At 62.0% G+C, this 19371-nt stretch overlaps 3 protein-coding genes across 6 annotated transcripts; 1 reads left to right on the forward strand and 2 right to left on the reverse strand.

Moving 5' to 3' along the window:
- Positions 1 to 2020: 2020 nt before the first annotated feature.
- On the forward strand, positions 2021 to 5372 carry LOC309854120 (uncharacterized protein). Of its 2 annotated transcripts, XM_082712891.1 has the most exons (3): positions 2021 to 3492; positions 3697 to 4811; positions 5197 to 5372. In XM_082712891.1, exons 1-3 carry the CDS (start codon positions 3096 to 3098, stop codon positions 5197 to 5199), a joined length of 1515 nt encoding a protein of 504 aa, XP_082569017.1. In that variant the 5' UTR covers positions 2021 to 3095; the 3' UTR covers positions 5200 to 5372. The 2 variants fall into 2 exon arrangements, with proteins under 2 accessions (XP_082569017.1, XP_082569016.1); XM_082712890.1 differs by having other exon boundaries at positions 2022 to 3492; positions 3697 to 5372.
- A 152-nt stretch (positions 5373 to 5524) lies between these two features.
- Positions 5525 to 7890, reverse strand: SAP25 (Sin3A associated protein 25). 2 transcript variants are annotated; one of them, XM_082712921.1, is made up of 7 exons: positions 7702 to 7890; positions 6940 to 7092; positions 6664 to 6764; positions 6467 to 6573; positions 6191 to 6344; positions 5974 to 6071; positions 5525 to 5890 (listed from the first exon to the last, which is right to left on the reverse strand). In XM_082712921.1, the coding sequence occupies exons 2-7, from the start codon at positions 7083 to 7085 to the stop codon at positions 5603 to 5605; spliced, it is 894 nt and encodes a 297-aa protein (XP_082569047.1). In that variant the 5' UTR covers positions 7086 to 7092; positions 7702 to 7890; the 3' UTR covers positions 5525 to 5602. The 2 variants fall into 2 exon arrangements, with proteins under 2 accessions (XP_082569047.1, XP_082569046.1); XM_082712920.1 differs by lacking the exon at positions 7702 to 7890 and having other exon boundaries at positions 6940 to 7501.
- On the reverse strand, positions 7501 to 19296 carry LRCH4 (leucine rich repeats and calponin homology domain containing 4). Of its 2 annotated transcripts, none has more exons than XM_082712857.1 (18): positions 18884 to 19296; positions 15002 to 15146; positions 14727 to 14853; positions 14466 to 14571; positions 12021 to 12157; positions 11764 to 11879; positions 11523 to 11622; positions 11196 to 11286; positions 11028 to 11104; positions 10848 to 10909; positions 10625 to 10756; positions 10423 to 10491; positions 10227 to 10330; positions 10012 to 10095; positions 9716 to 9801; positions 9405 to 9542; positions 9228 to 9305; positions 7501 to 7900 (listed from the first exon to the last, which is right to left on the reverse strand). In XM_082712857.1, the coding sequence occupies exons 1-18, from the start codon at positions 19101 to 19103 to the stop codon at positions 7796 to 7798; spliced, it is 1977 nt and encodes a 658-aa protein (XP_082568983.1). In that variant the 5' UTR covers positions 19104 to 19296; the 3' UTR covers positions 7501 to 7795. The 2 variants fall into 2 exon arrangements, with proteins under 2 accessions (XP_082568983.1, XP_082568982.1); XM_082712856.1 differs by having other exon boundaries at positions 7501 to 8910; positions 18884 to 19222.
- Positions 19297 to 19371: the final 75 nt, after the last annotated feature.

The raw sequence follows: 19371 nt of genomic DNA on the forward strand, positions 1-19371 counted from the left end.
GGCCCAGGCCTTCCCTGCGGTCCCCCTCCGTGCGCCCCAGGGCACTCTGTCCAACGTGGACTCCTGCCAGCTCACTGGCCAGGGCAGAATGACCAATCAGAGAAATGACACTGGGTCAGCCTCCAACTCCAGGACAGAAAACCCGAGTTCCCTGGGCACAGGCCAAGACGAGGACCGCAGCTGTCCTGGCGTGGAGTAGCCACTGTGCCGCCTCCCTGGGGCCTCCTGTATCCAGGCGAGCAGCAAAGAATGGAAAAATCCCTGGCCTGCTAGAAGATGTCTGAATGACTGGGCCATGTTCCTCTGACCTCACGCCCAGCCCGCCCTTGCACGGCCCTGTCTGTGGTCACATGTCCGAACCCCACTGCTGGCGAACCGGGGAACCCCAGGCACACTGTGGAGCTTGCCCAGGCTCCCCCTGGGCTTCTGACCAGGCGGCCGATGCTGTGGTGCTCTGCAGACTAAGAGTCCTGTGGCTTGGCCCCAGCCTTCGGGAGGTCACCTGCCTGCCCCCGTGGGTGAGATCGAAGGAGACAGTCCCAAGGACCACTGTGAAGAACGCCATTCCCCCCACGTTGGGGCCTGGGAGCCATGCCGGGGAAGGCTGAAGGAAGGAGATGGGGGCGCTCCCTGCGACCCCTACACAGAGTGGGGAGAACTCGAGTGGGGAGGGAGGGGCTGATGGGAACAGCCCAGCCTGAGTTCCCCAGCCTCCTCCCTCTAGGTTCTTGTCACTGTAATGAGATTCTCCATAGGGATTTAAGAATGTGGCGATTCCATCCCACGGCTACCCTGCACCCCAAGGAGGGAGGTCGAGAGAGACCCCAGGGCTTGGGAGGAGATGTTCTCACCCAGCAGAGCTGAGGTTCTGCCATTTCCTGTCCCTGGGGAGCAGCTGGCGTTACCAGGGCAACAGGCTAAAATAAATCTTGTCTGGGTAGGGCCAAGGGCAATGTTGCTAGGGCAACTGATTAGGCCAATTGTTCGGCTCTAGGCTTTTCCTGGTACCCAGCATGGCTAAATCACCTGGCACTGCCTGCCCAGAACGCAGGTACTCAGACCCCTGCTCCCTCCCGCTCCATCTGTGCCCAGCACTTCTGGGTTCAGTGACACAAGGTGGCCTGGAGCTGGTCCTTGAGGCAGCCATGATTGCACAAGGACTGGGGTGCTGCACGGGGGCCTGGCTGATGGGGAGCGGGAAGGAGGAGGGATGAAGAAGGCGCCTGTGGGTAGCTTCAAAGCACAGCCCATCGAAGGACCTGTGGATGCCCTGTTCCTCCAAGCAGCACCAAGCCTGGGAAAGGGAGGGGCCTCCAGATCTCTTTTTTGCTTGCTGCTTTGCATACCGTAAGTCTGTGAGACCACACTGGAGGCAGTGGCCTTGAACATACTTCTGTCTGGGTGGCCACTTCTAGGTCTGTCGCATACCTGCTTCTCCCTGGCCGATGCCCACCAAAGGCGGTGACTGCCACCGGCCCCAGTGCATGCATGAGCTGACGGCACCTCCCCTGCCCCTTGGGAAGCTATGGCGGACCCGGATGCACCTGGTGGAGGCCCCGGGCACCCCCTGCCTACCAGCCAGCCGCCCACCCTCACCATGCTGGTTGGTGCTATGCACCTCACTCTCAACGGGACCCTTGAAAAGATGGTCAAGGATCCTAGCTTGCTCGCACGCTGCACTATGGCTTCCCCAGTGTTCCAGAAGAGTCCCACACAGGCCTGGGAAATGGAGAAGCGTCAGTGGGACGGCCTGCCCTCCCAGCTCAGACTGTCATGGCCTCTGGACTAGCCTGAGACAGCGCAGGCTTCCCTTGCCTCCGTATTCTTGTTCTATCCCCTCCTCCCCATATGCCCTCTTCAACAGGGGCCTCGGCTGCGCACTTCCCCCTCCTCTACCCTCTCCGCAGCCCCCGCTTTAGCTCTTACTTGCCACAGAGCGATATAGGAGGTCCTCTAAGGCTCCCACCCAAGCATCAGCTCCTGGGGTGTCTTGCAGAGTGGGCAGTGACTAGAGACATCACCCCCCACCCCACCCCACCGCAGGAGTCTGTGGTCCTTGGAAGGATCAGAAGAGGGGTGGTGTAAAATGTCTGAATCCCAAACCTATCTCAAAATCTTAGGACGGAAGAGGCAGAGGGTATCTCCACCACAGAGTCTGCACCTCTGGTCAGAGCCTTCAGCTGGCCCATGGTGGCATTTGGGGACAGCGGTGCTGAGAAGGGGCTGAGGGCAGTGAGAGGTTTCTTCCCAGGTTCTCCTTCAGTGGCCCCTTGGCTGGAACTCTGGGGGTGTGGTCTATGCACAGGGACCCATCTAAAAGCTCACTTATCTGAAGACCCCTCCTGTCACCCTAAACGCGGAGAGAACCTGAAACTCCAGCTCTTCTGAAATCAGCACAGCCCAGTGCTTGGTGGCCCTGAGAGCTAGGCTGGCTTGGGAAAAAGAGCATGGGACCATTGTTGGGGGGAACGCAGGTGCTGGACGCCTAGAGTGGGAAGTGGCAGGAACAGAAGGTGGCGCCGCCTGTCAGGGCCGTCCCCAAATCGGCAGGACTGCGGATCGCTTCCCGACGCAGTTCCACTCACACTGGCCTCACTTGGCGGCTCCCTTAGCAGTCAGCTCAGATCCGAGGAGACGCCCACGCACTCCCCGCCTCCGCAATCCCAGCCCAAGGGTGCTTGGGGTGGGGTGGAGGCCCGGTCCCCTAGACTTCCCCAATCAGACTTCACTCCCACGGCCCGACGTCCAGCGCCGGGGGCGCGCGAGGGTTAACCCCGCGGGGGTGGGGACTCTGGAGCGGTCTGCAGAGGGAGGGAGGGAGGGAGCGGGCAGGAGGCGTTTGGAGGCGTGGGGAGCCGGCCAGGGTCGAGCCTCCGAGGAGGCCGCTGGAACCTCGCGGCAGCCAGTGCCGCATACGCCGCGCGCAGCGAGGGGACACCGCAGACCCCCTGCCCCAAACTTCGAGTTCGGAGCAGGGGCGAGACGCTGGGCATCAAGACGGGTGGCAGCCTGTCAGGACGCTGCCCCCTTCCCGGGAGACCGCCACCTCCACCCCGCCTCTGCTGAGTCTCAGCCCCGATTGCCTTTGGCCGGGGATGAAGCCCGGAGGCGGTGGCCCCACGGCGGCCCCGGAGTCCGACCTGGCGGACAGGCCGCTGGTTCTGCCGCGGCCCGGGGCCTGTCCGGCTGACGTACGGCTCTGCGGCCACCTGCGGAAGCAGAAGTCGCAGCGCCGCCGCTTCTTCGTGCTCCGCGCCGACCCGCCGCGCCTCGAGTGCTACGAGAGCGAGAAGAAGTTCCGCGCGGGCCGAGCGCCGCCCAAGCTCAGCGTGAGCCTGGCGGGCGCGTGCACCATCAGCAAGCGCGTGGACGCGCGCCAGCGCCACCTGATCGTCCTCTACACGCGCGACCGCAGCCTGGGCGTGGCGGCGGCCTGCGAGGCGGAGCAGCAGGCGTGGTACAGCGCCCTGCTGGAGGCGCGCGCGGCCGCGGGTGAGGCCCGAGCCTGGGGCGGGCGGGGCCGAGGGCGAGGGGCCGGGGCTTGGGTGATCGCGAGTTTATCCGGGGTTGTCCCTCCCTGTAAGTCTCCGAAATCAAGTTCAAATATGAAGCGTTTACACGTGTTTAGTTCTCGGGGCAGTGACTCCAACCGCCCCCGCCCCAAGAGCCCCTGTGACTGGCCCCCTTTCTCTCCAGGTCCCAGCCTCCACGAGGACCCCGGCGCCTGGATTCTCGCTCCGTTTCAGGACGTCTGGCCCGTGACGCTGCGGCCCAAGGGACTGGGGCGAACACAAGGCCTGGGCAGCGGCCGCTACCGCCTGTGCCTGGGTTCGGGGGTGCTGAGCCTGCTGCGGAAGCCCAAGGGCAGAGGCTCTGGGGACACCCAGGCTTCGCCTCCGCCGCCCGCCCTGCGCCTGTCCCTGCTCAGTGTGCGCCGCTGCGGCCACGCAGACTCCTTCTTCTTCCTGGAGCTCGGCCGCTCGGCGCCCACGGGTCCCGGGGAGCTGTGGCTACAGGCGCCCGACGCCCTGGTGGCCCAAAGCATTCACGAGACTGTACTGGCCGCCATGAAGCGACTCGGGGAGGGCGGTGCCACTGGCAGGGCTGAGCCACTGCCAAGGGATCCCCCGACCGGCGCTTACAGACTTTCTGCCTCCCAATCTTCTCCGACCCTGGCCTCGACAGCCCAGTCAAGCGGCGGGAGCCCTCGCGGGGGCCTCGGGGAGAAAAACAGGAAAACCCTCCAGATGCTGGCAAAGGCAGCCTCGCACCCCAAGGACTTGGAGCTGGGAGGGGGCTACGTAGCCATGGGAGCAGGGAGCAACTATGAGCCCATGGGGGGTGGCGAAGCGGGTGGCTACATGGTGATGGCACCCCCTGGCCTTGCGGCCTCTGCCCACGCAACTCCCCACGACCAGCTCCAAGTTTGCCAGGGCACCGAATACGTTCCCATGAGCCGCTTTCTGCCAGGGTCCTTGTTCTCCAGCTCCCTGCCCAGCTCCTATGAGCTCGGAGCTGGGGAGTCTGGACCTTCCTTTCAAGGACCCCGTCACAGCCTGGGGGAATGTTGGGGACCAGCAGGGGCGCATCCCTCCTTGCAGCCGCCCTCAGAGCTAGCAGGGGAGTACGTGTGCATCAAGTACGTGGCCCCTGACTACTTAGGAATGGGCACTGCCACACAAGAACCCCCCAACGGCCGCCTCAATTACGCTGACCTGGACCTGATCCCTTCACTGGAGGTTCGAGGCGACAGCAGGAACCCACAACACAGCTATGCCCGCATCGAGTTCCAGAACCTCAGGGAGGCTCCGGTGAGAAGTGGGCAGCTCCGCCCTGTCTAGCTGAGGGATGGATGGGGAGGAAGAGAGAGAACAGAGCCAAGTTATGAATGCCTTCCTGCCTGCTCCCCTCAACCCCCCTCGAACTGTTCCCAAAACAGAGGGGCTCTCAGGCCCCCTAGGACCTGCTCTCAGGTCAGCCCTGGCCCCCAACCCTGCCCACAATGACTGGTCCCTCAAGGACCTGCTCCTCCCCGCCCCGCACCTGCAGGGCCTGCCTAGTATCTCATTGCAGCCAAAGAACTAGTCCCGGCCCCAGGGCCCCAGAGCAGGAGGTACTGAAGCACCAGGTATCTTATCTCTACTGCTTCCTGAAAGTGCTGTGCCACTCCCTTCCTCCCTAATTTCCCTCTTCCAGTGACAACACAATCACAATACAACTCAAGTGTTCGCACAATCCTCCCTTCTCTGGAGCCTGGTGGACCTGAGAGCCTTCTTGCTTCCGTATCCTTGTCTTCTGTATACTGTACTGTGGACCCCGACACCCTATGCCCTACACCCTATTAAAGTGGTCCTGCTTGGTCAGCCTCGAAAGGCCTTAGATCTACAGATTCCCCTGCCCCCTTGCAGGGGTGACCGATGAGTAACGAGAGTTTGAGAGGCGGACAGCCTAAGCCACGTAGAGGAAGAGAACCCATCCCTGTCTCCATGCCCCACTCGGCTACTCACTTGCTACAAGGAGCTTATTTGCAAACCAAAACACTGTTTTATTGTCAACAGAACCTGCGGGGGGTGGGGGCACAATGCCCACAGAAGAGCTGTGTTCAGTGGGCTTCTGGAGTTCGTGGGACAGATGGGTCAGTGCAGCGAGAACAGCTGGGCCCACCACTGGGGCCTGGGTGGTCAGATACAGGGTCTGGGGAGCCAGCAGGGGGCGTGGGAGCCCCCGAGGAGGCAGGTCTCGGAGCCCCCTGGCTCATCTGCAGGAGGCCAGTGAGGGCGATCAGCTCAGGCCCACTGAGCCAGGCGGTGGAGCAGCCTGGGGAGGGGGTGCGAAGGACCCAGGGAGTCATGACAGGAGGTGGGAGCAGCAGCTTCAGAGAGCCCATGACCTGAGGAGAACGAATGGAGAAGTGTCTCCTCCCAAGCCCTGCAGGGGGGAGTGGCCCCAGGCTCTGGCAGGAATTACACTCACCTGCTGAGGGGCCTCGGACAGGTACAGCGGGACACGCTGGCCACAGGGCAGCAGCGGGTCTGACAGAAAGACATCTTCACGGCACATCACTGGGAGCCCTAGGGAGGAAAAGCCAGGAGGGCAGCAGGCTGGGGTTCCCACACCAGTGAGGGCCACACTGGTTCCCAGACGAGCTCACGCAGGGAACCTCCAGAGCTTGGGGGACCAAGCAAAGTACCTGCGTCCCTGGGCACGTGCTCTGCGTTCTGATGCCCTGTTGCTGGGGCCCGGGGCCTGAGGTCCCGGCCTGACGCTGCCTCATACAGTGGCCAGAATGAGGGATGACACAAAGTCCGGCCTGAGAAGGAGGCGCCTGATGCACAGCTGGGCCCCTGTGCCAGAGGCAGGAAAGATGGATCCCTGCAGCTTCGGCCCCCTCCCGGGGCACCCCTGCCCCCTCCCGGGGCACCCCTGCCCCCTCCCAAGGCCTGGGCCACAGATACTCCCAACTCACCCACACCAGCCGGGGTCCTGCTTTAGCCTTGTAGCTGGGGTCCCACGGTGCTAGGACCGTCATCCTCGAGGGGGCCACCTCCCAGGCCATCTGGGGCGGCAGGGCAACTGCAGGGGTGGGGTTGAAGAGATTAAAAGAGGCTCAGGAGTCCGTGGAAAGGTGTCTGGGGCGGTAAAGACTGCAAGGCCTGTACCTACCTGGGGTTCCCCGGGACTGCTCCGCAGCCAGGCCTGGGGGGGCCCGGGGCAGCAGCTGCTCTCTCCGGGTCCAGGAAGGCCTTCGGGACCGGGGCTGCGGGCTGGGAGGGGGAGGTACTGAGGTGCAACCGTCACAGCCTCCCCCTTATCTCGGAGGCAGGGCCCGGGGGGTCTGGGGCAGGGAGTCTGAGCACACCCGGTCCTCAGTGTGGGCGGTGGAGGTTTCCTCCCACGGTGGGGCCCCCTGTCGGATTTCCCTGCGGCGGGGCCCCTCACCTGTCCTGTGGGGGGGTTCCTGGCTCCCCCAGTCCTTCCTCTCCAGAGCTCCAGACCTCGCCGGGGTCACTGCCCGCCGAGGGGCCTTGTTTCTCGGGCGCCTGCTCTTTGCCCGCGTCCCACAGCGGAGGCGGCCGGGGCAACATGCCGCGTCTGACGGGGAGGGCAGCGCGGGCAGCAACTCCGGGCCCCGCGTCCGCACTGTCTACACGGTCCACGCCGTCCACGCCGTCCACGCCGTCCACGCCGCCCACGCCTCCCACCTTGCTCCTCCCGGACCCACGAGGCTCCCTCCTCCCGCGGCGGCCCGCCCTCTCGCCGCCCCGCGAGCGCACGTCGCCGGCCCACCTCGCGGGGCCTCGCGACCACGCCGGCGCCCAGCGCGTGCGCTTCCGGGCCACGTGGCGCGCGCTCCCGCCGGGGTCTCGCGGGCGCCCCCTGGCGGCGGGGCTGGCGGGGTCCGCGCGCCTTCGGCCACGGATGAGCGGCAGCGCCCCGCGGCAGGGCCACCTCCTTTCCCACGACGCACGACATTCATTCGCAGACGGACACACACACACATACCCGAGGGGCAACCTATAGGGCCCGGCTTCTTTATTGCACTTGACACAACATCTGGGACCGTCTTCTATCCTAGACCCTCCGCCACACCCAGGGGCGGCCAGGGGCCTCGCTGGGCCTTGCTGGGCCGGCCGGCTTCCAAACCCTTGGGCGGGCCGAGGGGCACCCAAGTAACAGGGCCAAGCCTGAGGCCGCCCTCACCAGAGTCCTTGCTAGGGAGCAGAGCCGGACGCGGCTGTCTTCTCTGTTCCTGGGTTCCCGGCCGGATCGGAGCCCTGTGACCCGACCTCGACCCCTATGGCCGTTCCAGCAGTGTGTGGATGACAGCAGCGATGTAGGGGAGGCCCCTTCCCGGGGCCCCCTCCTCTTCCAAGATGTGGTGGGGCTGGCACAGGGACTCCTGGGGGGAGGGGCCCGGGTTAAGTGCCCGTCACGTTGTTCTCTGGCTTCCCTGTCCTTCTCAGAAGGCAGTGGGGGAGAAACCCTACAGAAGCCTGGGCAAACAAGGCTGACAGGATGGCCCTTCCAGGTGGAGGTGGCCAAGGTCAGGGGCATCCTGGACATGGGTTGGGGACAAACGAGATACAAGGAAGCTGCCAGCAGGTGACAGAAGGGCGATGACACAGGAGGCCAAGGCTCAGGGGAGCAGAGACCTGTCATTTCCAGAGGGAAATGCTGGAACAGGCAGGCTGACAAACAAAGCCCCTGGGGCATGGCCAGGGCTGGGCCTGGCCACAGCAGGAGCAGACGCAAACACACACACACAAGAGGCGGCCACGGTCTGTACAATTTATACACAGAGACAGGGACCCAGCCTGGGCCCCTGTATCCCCTACAAATATAGAGTTCTCTCTACAAAATATAGATAATTTAGCTCCCCAGAACAATGTGGGGGGTGGGGGAGGGACGGCAAAAGGAGGAAGGTTGAGATCAACCCTCTGAGGGAGCAGAGGGCAGGGGCTGGAGGGATGAAGGCACCATCCTACTGAGAGGTAGGGGAGGGGGCGGGGCTACAGGAGGGTGGCCAGAGGCTGGGGGCCCAGGGTCTGGGTACACCAGAGTGGGGCCTCTGAGGTCAGTGTTTGTGAGGGGAGGGGGCTCACTAGTGTCTTTGGTAGGGGCTGAAGGCACCACTGGTAGGGACCGGGGTCGCACAGGAGTCATAAATAGAAATAGGGTGATGGGGGCGGGGAGAAAGGGTGACTTCAGGTCCTAGGAACCCAGGAGCCGAGTGTAGACGACAAAGAGCAGCAGCATGAGGACCACGTAGAAGAAGATGAAGCCGCCCAGACCAGAAGGGGGCCAGACGGGCGGGGGGGCCCTGCCCCCCACCCGCTTCACAGCCTCCAGGGTGGTCCATAGCCCCTGGGCAGTGCCCTGGAGGAGATCCGAGGGCGAGCACAGGTCGGCCTAGGAAGGGAGTAGGGACAGACGGACAAGGACAAAGAGCAGACGTCAGCAGCAGCAGCAGCAAGACAATCCTTCCCACCCCCTGCCCTCACGTGCCAGGGGCTGAGCCACGCCCACATGCGCAGTGCAGGGCAGGGACACATGCAGGGCAGGGACACATGCAGGACGGGGACTTGCAGACATGCTTCTTTCTGGGGAGCAGACACCCCTGTGAATGGAGCCCCGCCACCCATGCGGAGTGCTCAGCTGAGCCCGGAACGTCGCCACCCTTTATAGGAGGGATCTGCCCTGGGCTCCCCAGAATATACCCCCCATACCTCAGGCACCCCCATTTTTCGACAGGCTTCTAAGAAACTCTCCACATTTTTCCGAGACTTGAGAGCACTAAGTTTTGGCTGGGGGAGCGTGAGAAAGGAAAAGGAGAGGAGAGTAAGGGAGAGGCCCTGGCCGTCCTCTGTCCCATCCCCTGCCTCCTGCCCGGGGACAGAACTGACCACAGCAGGTGAGGGCACGTGGATGAAGGGCACGGAGCGGGGCCGCAGCTGGTTGGCCAGCTGACACAGGATGACCCCATTGGCCAGAGCTTCTGCCAGGTCCTCGGGCAGGGGCCGCTGCAGCCTTGACTCAAGGACCTGGGAGGCAGGAGGATGGGGGAGGGGTCAGGTTCTCTGGGGACTCCCGCCTGCCCCTTGCGTCCTCAGTGGAAGCACCCACAGGGTAGGGTGGGAAGCCAGGGAACTCGAGGAGGCTGAGCGGCCCCTCAACTCCCCACCGTGCCCGGCCCCGCAGATCCCACCTCTCTTACCTGGCGCAGCTGTGCCATTAGCTCCTTTTCATCCAGAAGCTGGGGGGATCGACGAGGTCTCAAAACACAGTCTGGTGAGGAAGGGCCTGGAGAAAGGGGAGGAATGTGGGCTTGTCTCTGTCACCCGCCGCCGACTTCTTAGCTGGGTCACAGTGTCTGGCACTCCCATCTCCTGCCTCCGTGCTTGTGGGATTTTCAACACAAAGGACAATAGACTAGCGACTTCCCAGGCCAGAAGGGGAGTCCGCAGCCCAGGGCTGAGGGCTGGGTTAGTGCCGGGGACAGGGGAAACCCACCTGAGCCACTCTGCGAGGAAGAACGGAAGAGGAAGCTGTTTGGTCTCTGAATGGAGCCGAGTGGCCGGGGAGCAGGCACTGTCGCTGGGGGCCAGAGCCAGAGACCGGTCAGAAAAGACACCCTTCAGAGTCCCCCTCTTCCCTCAGGCCCCCAGGCCCCAGCCACCCCCTCACCTACAGAGTCCCGCCTCCTCTTCCCCCAGTCCCTGTCCCACCTGGTCCAGCCGCAGGAGGGGGGTCCTGGGAGGTGGGGGCGGGGGCGGGGGCTCCCTGTCCTCCTGAAGCTCCCGGCTGGGTGGCACTGGACTTCGGCATGCCACTGAGGACAGACAGGAAGCGAGTTAGAGGGGATGGCCGGGGCACGGCGTGCAGGGACAGAGCTCAGGGAGGTGGGTCTGCGAAGACACATACTCATAGGAGGCCTGAGTGGACGAGGCAGCGGCCCCTCCGCCAGCAGCCCTGATCCCCAGCTTCAGAAAACTGGAAAATGAAGGACATGTGGGGTCAGCAGCGCAGGCAAGGGACCCGCCAACCCCAAGGGGCAGAGGAGCTTCTGAGGACCCATTTCCCCTCATTTCCAGGCCCCCGCCCAACCCTGCCCCCTTGCCCATACCTGTCCTTCCTGGGGGCCCCCCACAGCGCACTGTGCTGCTGGTGCTGCTGCTGCTGCTGCCGCCGCTCCCGCTCCTGCCACAGCTGCAAGGTGTCGGGGCGCCGCCGCTCCTCCCCGGCCGGCTCCTCCCGCCTGTGGGGCAGAGGCAGGACCAGTGAGGCAGAGCTGGGTCCGGGGACAGGAGGGAGGCGAAAAGGTGCGGGGTCAGGTGGCTCCGGGGTACCTGCTGCTGGACGCCTTCTCGGTGTCCCCCGCCACAGGGCTTAATTCTGGTGGCCGCTGCTCCTAAGGAAGGAGCAGCAGGAGATGGAAGTGCTCCCCCAAGCCTGCGCCATTCCCCGCCCCCCACAGGTCCCTTGCACACTGCACAGGACCTGCACGTGGCCAGGATCGGGACCCTCACCTCAGCAGCGCCTCGCTCCTCGTCCTCCCCAGGCACGTGGCTGTCAATGAAGTCAATCTGCTCAGGGTCTCCGTCAGCTGGAGAGGCCAGGGCATGTCAGCAAGCCTCTGGGGGCCTTTAGGCACTCGTACCTTACCCCCCACCCCATACCCTGACCCCACCACTCACCAGAGCCATCCTCTCTCCGCTCCCTGGGCCCCCGAGGCTCCCGGGCCAGCTCTGAGATCCGGAAGGACAACTCCGAAAATTCATCTGTTGACTAGAAATGCAAAAACGGGAGCGAGCTGCGCTGTAGTGCTGGGGGTTCGTGGGGTTCAAGCCCCTGGGGTCTGCTGCTGAGCCAGCCCTTCCCCGAGATACCTGGGCAAGGGAAAAAGACCACTCCAGACACGAACAGTCACCCTGATACTCCCAGGCACCAAGCAAAGGGTCCTGACTCAGAGTTTCTCCCCCAGAGCCAAGACCCCCAATGTCCCGTGGAAAGGAGGCCCTTACCTCATTCCCAGACCACCTCTTGCTGCCACTGTCGACGCTGTGGAAGCCTGAGTCCAGCCCACCATCGTACCGACGTCCAGGAAATAAGTCCTCAGCAGGGCTGGTGGCCGCCAGGGAGAGCCAGTCAGTCCAGCACCGGGCAACAAGCCCTCTCATCCTCCCACCAAAACCCACGAGTCTGTGCTGCCAGGAAGGAGCAGGAAGTAACCAGGCGCTTGCTTCCTTCCCACTTGGGACTTACCAGGGACTGAAACTCGGGGGGCGAGAAGGGGCCAGGTCCCCCAGCGCAGACCCCCCACGCCGCCCAGCTTCTGTCGACAAGTACTTGAAGATATGAAGTTTCCCCTTCAGACAGATCTAGGTATGAGGAGGCACATGGTAGGGGTTAAAGGAAGGGGGCTCCCCCGGATCCTGCCTGGCTACTCAAGGGACTCATCTCCCAACTCCTACCCGTGCCCAGCCCCGTCCCCATGGTCTAGGGCAACCCGCCCCCCTCACCTGAGCCGGAGGGCTCTGCAGGGGGTTGCTGTCCAGCAGAATGACCTGCAGGTGCCTGAGGCGGCAGAAGGAGACCGGGATGCGGGAGACGCGGTTACAGGAGAAATCCAGGCGGACAAGAGGAAGATCCCCCAGCTCTGGGGGTGGGTGAGGGAAGAGTCAGGAGCCTGCCCAAGGGTGGGGCCTTGTGTTCACTTCCTCTGCCCTCTGCTCTGGCCCACTCGCCACCCTTGGGGCCACCACGTCCTCTGGCCTGGCCGGCTGGCTGAGGGCGTGCCCCGAGAACAACCTCCGTGCTCCCCTTCCTGCTTGAATCGGGCCCACCCCCCGGCCTCCCCTCCCCGAGCTCCTGCCCAGCTCATGGGCTTCTCTCTCCTCTGCCCCCCCGACCCACCCCATACTCCGGCCATTCCTTCATCCCTGCCTGACCGCCCCAAGACCCAAACTGCGACACTGCACATGGTCAAAAACCATGACTTGCAGCCGAGGCTGCTGAGGGTGAGCGGACCATGACCTGCGCAAAGGCACCCAAGCAGGAGGGGCCTGCATTCCCACCGGAACTTTACGAGCTAAGCCCTTCCCACCCCAGGCAAGGCTGTGCCCACCCACACGAAAGGGTGCCCTTTTTCTACTTCTCAAACATGCCCAGTGGGATGAGGGGTGACTAGAGACACAGAGGAGCACTCACCACCCCCAGGCCCAGCGCGGTCCGAGTGCTCGTGAGCTGGCTCGGACCACCCTCGCACCACATCAGACAACCTCCAGCCCTGTGAACCCCCTCATGTGTGAAAATAAAGCCAGAAAGGCTTCTGGGCCTTTCCACGTGCTGTTTGCTCAGCTGGGACACGCAGTTTTGTGACCATCTTTCAAAGTGCAGCTCAAGTGTTGCCTCTTCCGTGAAATCTCTCCAGAGACAGGTAGGAATTTACTGCTCCTTTCTCTGTGTCCCCAGGGCATTTTTGCTTGGGTCTCTCTTATGGTCACATAAGATCAAATTATGTGATCGGATCTCTGATCAAATGCTTGTTTACAGTGCTACCGACTTAGCAGGAAAGAGGGCCAGAGTAGAAGGAGGGGGAGCCCAGAGAAAATGGGTGACCACCTGACCGCCTCTTTTGTTCTTTATTTTTTTTATTTTTATTTTTTAAAGATTTTATTTATTTATTTGACAGAGAGAGATACCACAAGTAGGCAGAGAGGCAGGCAGAGAGAGAGGAGGAAACGGGCTCCGTGCTGAGCAGAGAGCCCGATGCGGGGTCGATCTCAGGACCCTGGGATCATGACCTGAGCTGAAGACAGAGGCTTTAACCCACTGAGCCACCCAGGCGCCCTCTCTTGTTCTTTAAAACCAAGTTGTGCACGGCTCCGGCTCCCGTCCTTCCTACCTGGCCCTGGCTTGCATCTCTCGCCACATCCGTGCCTGGCAGTGCTCCCTCCCACCCGCACACTTTGCACCTGGGTTCCCTCTGCCTGGGATGCATTAGGAAGGAGAACTTTCCTTCACAGGTCAGCTCCTGCCACCCCTCGGGGGGCGGGGGGCAAGTCTTCCTCAAGCTCCCCGAGCAGGGCCACAAGCCTCCCTCTAGCTCCCGCAGCTCTTTCCATGGCCTGTTCTAGCACGTCCCTCCACTTGTCTCTCCCCGGGAAGCCCGGACATTTTCAGAGTTGGCCCTAGGTGTGAGTGACATCCCCGTCTACCTGACCCCCACCTAAAACACAGGATGCACACAACAGTGCCAGCAGAATAAGGGAAGGGGCGCCTGCTTTGGAGCAGAGGCTATCAAATGTTGGAGTGGATCACAATTAGCTCATTCAACTGGGGTAGGGGGCTGCTTGGGCTCCAGCTCATGGCTCCACTGACTCGGAATCTTTGGGGGAGGAGGCATAGGGCATCATCTGACTCAGGTGCCCGAGAGCTTCCACTGGCCGAGTGATGGCCCTGGGTGGCCCTGAAGGTCCCTTCCAACCTTGGGATTCTGCAGGGTGCCAACCCACTTACCCACTCTCCTTTCTGTGCCTTGTTCCTCATTTGTGAAGATAAAGTTAATAACCCATGCCTTGTCAGCCTCAGAGGGATGCCGGTCAAGAACAAATAATTTGGGGCACCTGGGTGGCTCAGTGGGTTAAGCCGCTGCCTTCCGCTCAGGTCATGATCTCAGAGTCCTGGGATCGAGTCCCACATCGGGCTCTCTGCTCAGCAGGGAGCCTGCTTCCCTTTCTCTCTCTCTGCCAGCCTCTCTACCTACCTGTGATCTCTCTCTGTCAAATAAATAAATAAAATCTTTAAAAAATAAAAAAAAAAAGAACAAATAATTTACTTTGTCTTATACACTGCAAAACCCTGGGCACCTAGGACGGTGATGTTCTGTGAAGAGTCTTCGGGACTTCTCCAGTGCAGACATACACACTCTCTCCACACCCCCACCAGATCTCTATTCTCCTCACCATCGGGCAGGGTGCTGAGCTGGTTCCTGCGCACACTGAGGTCCCGCAGGGAAGGGAGACTGCACAGCTCCGCCGGGAGGGCCTGCAACTCATTGCCGCTCACATCCTGCAATGAGGAAGGAAGTAGGCCAGGAGCCACGAGACCAGGGGCATCAGAAACTGCCTCCAGCCCCTGGCCACATTCTTCGGTGCCCCCCTCCCCAAACTCTCAAAAAGACCCTGGGGCCTGGCTCGACAGCCCCCTTCTTGCCCTGCCCTCACAAGCTGCCGCAGGCTTCCCAAGGCGCTGATGTCAGGAGGCAGAGCCCCTAGTTTGTTGTTGCTGATGATGAGCACCCTCAGGGGCAGCTGGCAGATGTAGGGTGGCAGCGACGACAGCTGGTTTCGGCTGTGGAAGGGAGAAAGGCATGGGGCTCACTCCCCAGGCCCGGCAGCCCCGTGCTGCCCTCTCTCCACGGCACTGGGAGGGGCACTCAGGGTACGGTGCGCTGGGAGGGACTTGGGGCTCCCACCCTCTGCCGGCCATGCCTCCCTACCTGAGGTTGAGGTAGGTAAGGGCTGTGAGATTCCCCAAGGCTGGATTCAGGCATCTCAGGCAATTGTGGTAGAGGCTCAGGCCCTCCAGGGACACCAGCTGGCATGCTGCCTCCGGCACCTCGGGGAACCGGTTCCGGGACAGGTCTAGGAGAAGCAAGACATCAGGGGAGAGCTGGGGACAGGCCCAGCCCCTGGACAGAAGGGCCCTCGACTTTCCCAGAGCCAGCTGCCCAGCAGTCCGCCTCCCCGTTGGACCTAAAGAATCAGGCCTGTAAACCTGGGCTCCCTGGAGAGAACAAAGCTTTCTGCAAAACCGAGCACATTCCGAGCATTAGCAGAACAGCAAAGGCCGCAGGGTCACTGGGCTGGAGAAGCCCACACTCAGGACAAACCACCTTCAGATACACAAATGAAGGGCTATCCTGGAAAGGGTGACTGGCTTCTAGAACTCTTGCAGTTCCTGCTGTTGCTCCAAAGGAAACAGCAAGGTAATGGGCCAGGCGGCTCAAAGTGAGTATGGGCAGCTGCCTGGGGAGACCACTGAGAAAGCTAATCCCTCTTCGCCCCTCCACGGGGGCCTCGTCCCCAGCCTCAACCTCTTTTCAACCCAGGGGAGAAGCCAAGGGTCATTAGAGTCTGGCTCTAGAGAATACGTAAGGCTCCTGGCACACTGGACAACGGCTGTTCATCGGCCCCTCGGATCAGCAAGCTAGCTCCAAAGGTTTGTGAAGGAACAGACACCCGAGGACCAGGAGGGGAAGGCAAGCTGACCAGGCTGGAGGCAGAGGCTGGAGTCCTCAGGTCCCTCCCACCCCAGCCTCTTCAGGACCGGCCTCTTTCCCACCCTCTCCCAGTCCCACTGGGTCCGCTCTACTTCCTATCTTACCGACCCAGGCTTCAGGCGCTCAGCACTTTTGCCTGTGTCTTGGTGTGGGTGAGGAGCGGGGAGGCAGGTAGGGAGGGTGAAGTCTATGACCACCGCTTATTTCAAGGGGTCGCTTGCTACTCCAATGAAAGGAGTTTCAGGCATGGGCTTTCTGCCAGTCTGGGGACACTAACCGCTCAGAGCTCTGCAAGCCTGGGTTTCTGTTTCCTCTCCTCCCCTGCACAGGGAGGGGCCCAGGGCCTGCAGGGGGATGTCCCTGGCGATAGAACTTCAGTGAGCTTCTTAGGCAGCCCTCCCCAGGAAGGCGTGAGCCAAAGCTGATGGGAGGGAAGCTGGGGTCTATCCCCCAAGGAAATGAGTCTTGTGACAGGAAATGGAGTAGAAACAATCTATCAGGTTCTGTGTCGGTGTCTGGTGGGCCCTATGTTTACCAGGGCGGATGACAGCCCGAGACACCAGGCCTCCTTTTTTCTCCCTCTCTGCTCACAGCCCTGGTGTGCAAGGAGAGAAGACCCTTCAAGGGAGAAGAGCAGGTTGCCCTGAGGCGGAGGTGGCCAGATGCAGTCGTCCTCTGTTGGCCCTCCACCTGCCTGCTCTCCCTGCACCTACACAGGTGTGCGTGCGCACTTGTGCGTGCTGGGGATGAAGCTGGGGGAGGACAAGATGGGGCAAAAGCTCGGAGCGGAAGGGAGCCCAGGCTGGAGGCGGCAGGGCACAGGAGGCACAGGATGTGGTCTATAAGACTGTGAGCTGCACTTCTCCTTTGCGGGAGCCGCCCCTCCCCGCCATCTCAGGATTCATCCTGCTTTCGGGGGCCCCAAGGAACAGAGTCCAGAGGATATCAGAGACCTGTGCTATAGGAGATATGCAGGGAAAACCATGCTTCAGAAAGAGCGGGGAAAGCAGGAGAGGGCTCATAATACTTTAGCGGAGTGTTGGAAGTGTTTGGTCTGGGCGGTAGGGCGAGGTGTAGAGGACAGGGTACACGCAACCCTGACTGTCACTTCCCTTTTCCACCCCAAACTATCAGCAATCTGCTTGGGGAGAGGGATCAGAGGAGAACGTTCTGGATAAGACAGAGTCCACCTGGCCTACAACCTGGGTCCAGAAAGGACTCAGGATTTCTGCATGGAGAGCGGGGCGGGGAGAGGCCCTCGGGAAGCGAGGATTTTCCCGCTCCAACACACAAGCTCACTCAGAAGGGCCTGCACCCCCGAGCCGGAATGCTGGTGGAGGAGCGTGGGAGGGGGCAGGCGCTGGGAGGGGCCAGGGAGTTCTTGGTAGTTTTCCCCAGGAGTCCACTCACAGAGGCAGAGCCCTAAGGAAGTCAAGAATAACATTTGGTCTTTGTCAAAAAACAAGCAAGGGGGAGGGGAAAGGGAACAGACGGCGAGTGTCACACAGCTGCTGAGGTCAATCTGAAGCTTGGGGGGGTTAGGCGGCTGGGGGAGACGGAGAGGGAGAGGAATGGCTCCTGGGGCTCACTCGGTCCCTGAACTCACTCTGCATGGCGGGGAAGCGAGTTTACCCAGCAACCCAAGTAAAGTGGAGAGGTTTAAACCGGTCCTCCCCAGAGCAGTGGAGAAAACAGGGCCGGTGCCCTCGTGCATGTTTGCAGGTGAGAAGGCACCTGCTGGAGAAGAAACGCAACCAGTCTCCGAGCTGTGTCCTCGGGAGGGAAGACACTCACCCAGCCCCAAGTCCCACCCTGGGCTAGGCTGGGGTGGGGCTTGGGGAATGCAGGCCTCCTCCCCGCTCCCAATCTCCACCCCCCAGCTGCCAGCCCAAGGTCATAGGTTGTTGCCTCCTGAGCAGCTGTGGCCTGACTCACCTGTCATGGTAGAGTCCCCCACACCCTGCCCTCAAGAGACACCAGGAAGGGGGTGCCTGCGTGGCTCAGTGGGTTAAAGCCCCTGCCTTCAGCTTAAGTCATGATCCCAGGTCGTGGGATCGAGCCCCTCATGTGGCTCTCTGCTCAGCAGGGAGCCTGCTTCCCCCTCTCTCTGTCTGTCTCTCTGCCTGCTTGTGATCTCTATCAAATAAATAAGCAAAATCTAAAAAAAAAAAAAAAAAAAAAAAAGAGAGAGAGAGAGAGAAAGAGACACCAGGAAGGAAGGAGCACGATTAGAGGGATCTGTGAGTGGGGGAGTAGAAGGACAGTGGGACAGTCTCTAGTCTCGCAGCACTCCTAGCCAGGAGATAAGATTTCCTTCCTTTCAGCAACTGCCTCATGTCCCTCCCTCTAGGGGAAAGTAGAAGCTGAAACGGGAATTCTAGGGTCTCTATGAGGTCACAGGCTCCACAGTGACCTCACACACGCGAGAAGGAGGGGGAGTCTCGGATAAGGGGGTCAGGAATAATAGATGGAAGAGCTCGAGGAGAAAAGAGTTAGGGGACATGGAATATTTGCTTCTTTCCCATAGGCTAGCGGGGTGAAGAGTCGAGAGGGCCTGCGACCTTAGGGGGCGGGACAACAGGCACGGTAAACAACAACACCAGGTTGTTAGGGGCAAATCCTAGGGAAGAGAAGGGCCTAAGGCTGCTCGCATCTCGGTGGAACGGGGGGGCGGGGGAGAGTTGGGAGACGAAGTGGAGGAAGATAAAGGAGTCCTCAGAGGGGGCTCGTGGGGGCCGCTTTAAGGGACGATCAGAACTGAGGTTGAGGAGATCATGAAAATGAGTCAGCCGGGTGAGGGGCGGGACCGTTCTACAGGTGCGCAGCTATGCAAATAAAGAGAAGCAGAAGACCGGGGAATTCTCCCAACGCTCGGCCGGGGCGCTGGGCGTTCCGTGCAAACGAGAAACGCTTTCATTGTCTGGTAGTTCTCAAAGTGGGGAGGGGGAGGCAGCAGGGTTATGCAAATCGGCGGGGTCGAGAACCCCGACGGTCAGGTGAAGGGGCGGGCCAGACTCCGGAGCCCGGTGAGAAACAAGCCAGGGGCGGGGCTATGCAAATGAGGGTCCCGGCCGGGGTAGGGGGGCCGGGTGCACTCACCAGCCTGGGTGATGTCTGACAGGTCGTAGCTGCGGGCCGCGCCCCGGGGGAAGTGCTTCAAGCGCCGGTTAGATAGGTTCAGGGTCCCGGTGGCCACGGCCTCCTCTAGGGCCCGCTCTGCACTGCGGCTCCCGGGCAGACCCGGAGACCCTGGAACGGAGGTCGTGGCTGCCGCCTCCTCACCCCCGGCGGCGAGTGGGGCCGCTACCGCCGCCGCCATCCGCTCCCGGCGGCTCCCGCTGCCTGACTGACGGGACCGGCCGTCCCTCCTTGCCCCTCCCCCTCCTCGGAGCCGCCGTAGTCGCTTCAAGAGGGCGGAAACGGGCTCAGGGACCCGGCGAACCAATAGCGGCCCCGAGACGCGTCGGAAGTGGCTAATCAGAACCCGCCGGGGGGGTGGAGACTCCTGCTCCGGAGTGAGGCGACAGAAGGGAGGGGGCTAGAATGGAGCGCTCGCCAACGGCCGACGCTCCAGGCCGGCCCGCCCC

Source organism: Mustela nivalis (genome assembly GCF_964662115.1).
Source record: "Mustela nivalis genome assembly, chromosome: 19".
Taxonomy (NCBI): Eukaryota; Metazoa; Chordata; class Mammalia; order Carnivora; family Mustelidae; genus Mustela; species Mustela nivalis.

What these genes read in the sequence shown, in the direction of transcription:
- LOC309854120 (XM_082712890.1), top strand. Translation starts at nt 3,096, where the DNA reads ATGAAGCCCGGAGGCGGTGGCCCCACGGCGGCCCCGGAGTCCGACCTG. An exon ending in GGAGGCGCGCGCGGCCGCGG is followed by an intron (nt 3,493 to 3,696) that starts GTGAGGCCCGAG and finishes CTTTCTCTCCAG; the next exon opens with GTCCCAGCCTCCACGAGGAC.
- SAP25 (XM_082712921.1), bottom strand. Translation starts at nt 7,085, where the DNA reads ATGTTGCCCCGGCCGCCTCCGCTGTGGGACGCGGGCAAAGAGCAGGCG. An exon ending in GCAGTCCCGGGGAACCCCAG is followed by an intron (nt 6,574 to 6,663) that starts GTAGGTACAGGC and finishes CCACCCCTGCAG; the next exon opens with TTGCCCTGCCGCCCCAGATG. An exon ending in CAGGACCCCGGCTGGTGTGG is followed by an intron (nt 6,345 to 6,466) that starts GTGAGTTGGGAG and finishes CCTCTGGCACAG; the next exon opens with GGGCCCAGCTGTGCATCAGG.
- LRCH4 (XM_082712856.1), bottom strand. Translation starts at nt 19,103, where the DNA reads ATGGCGGCGGCGGTAGCGGCCCCACTCGCCGCCGGGGGTGAGGAGGCG. An exon ending in GCGGAGAGAGGATGGCTCTG is followed by an intron (nt 11,105 to 11,195) that starts GTGAGTGGTGGG and finishes TGGCCTCTCCAG; the next exon opens with CTGACGGAGACCCTGAGCAG. An exon ending in ACGTGCCCTCACCTGCTGTG is followed by an intron (nt 9,306 to 9,404) that starts GTCAGTTCTGTC and finishes ACGCTCCCCCAG; the next exon opens with CCAAAACTTAGTGCTCTCAA.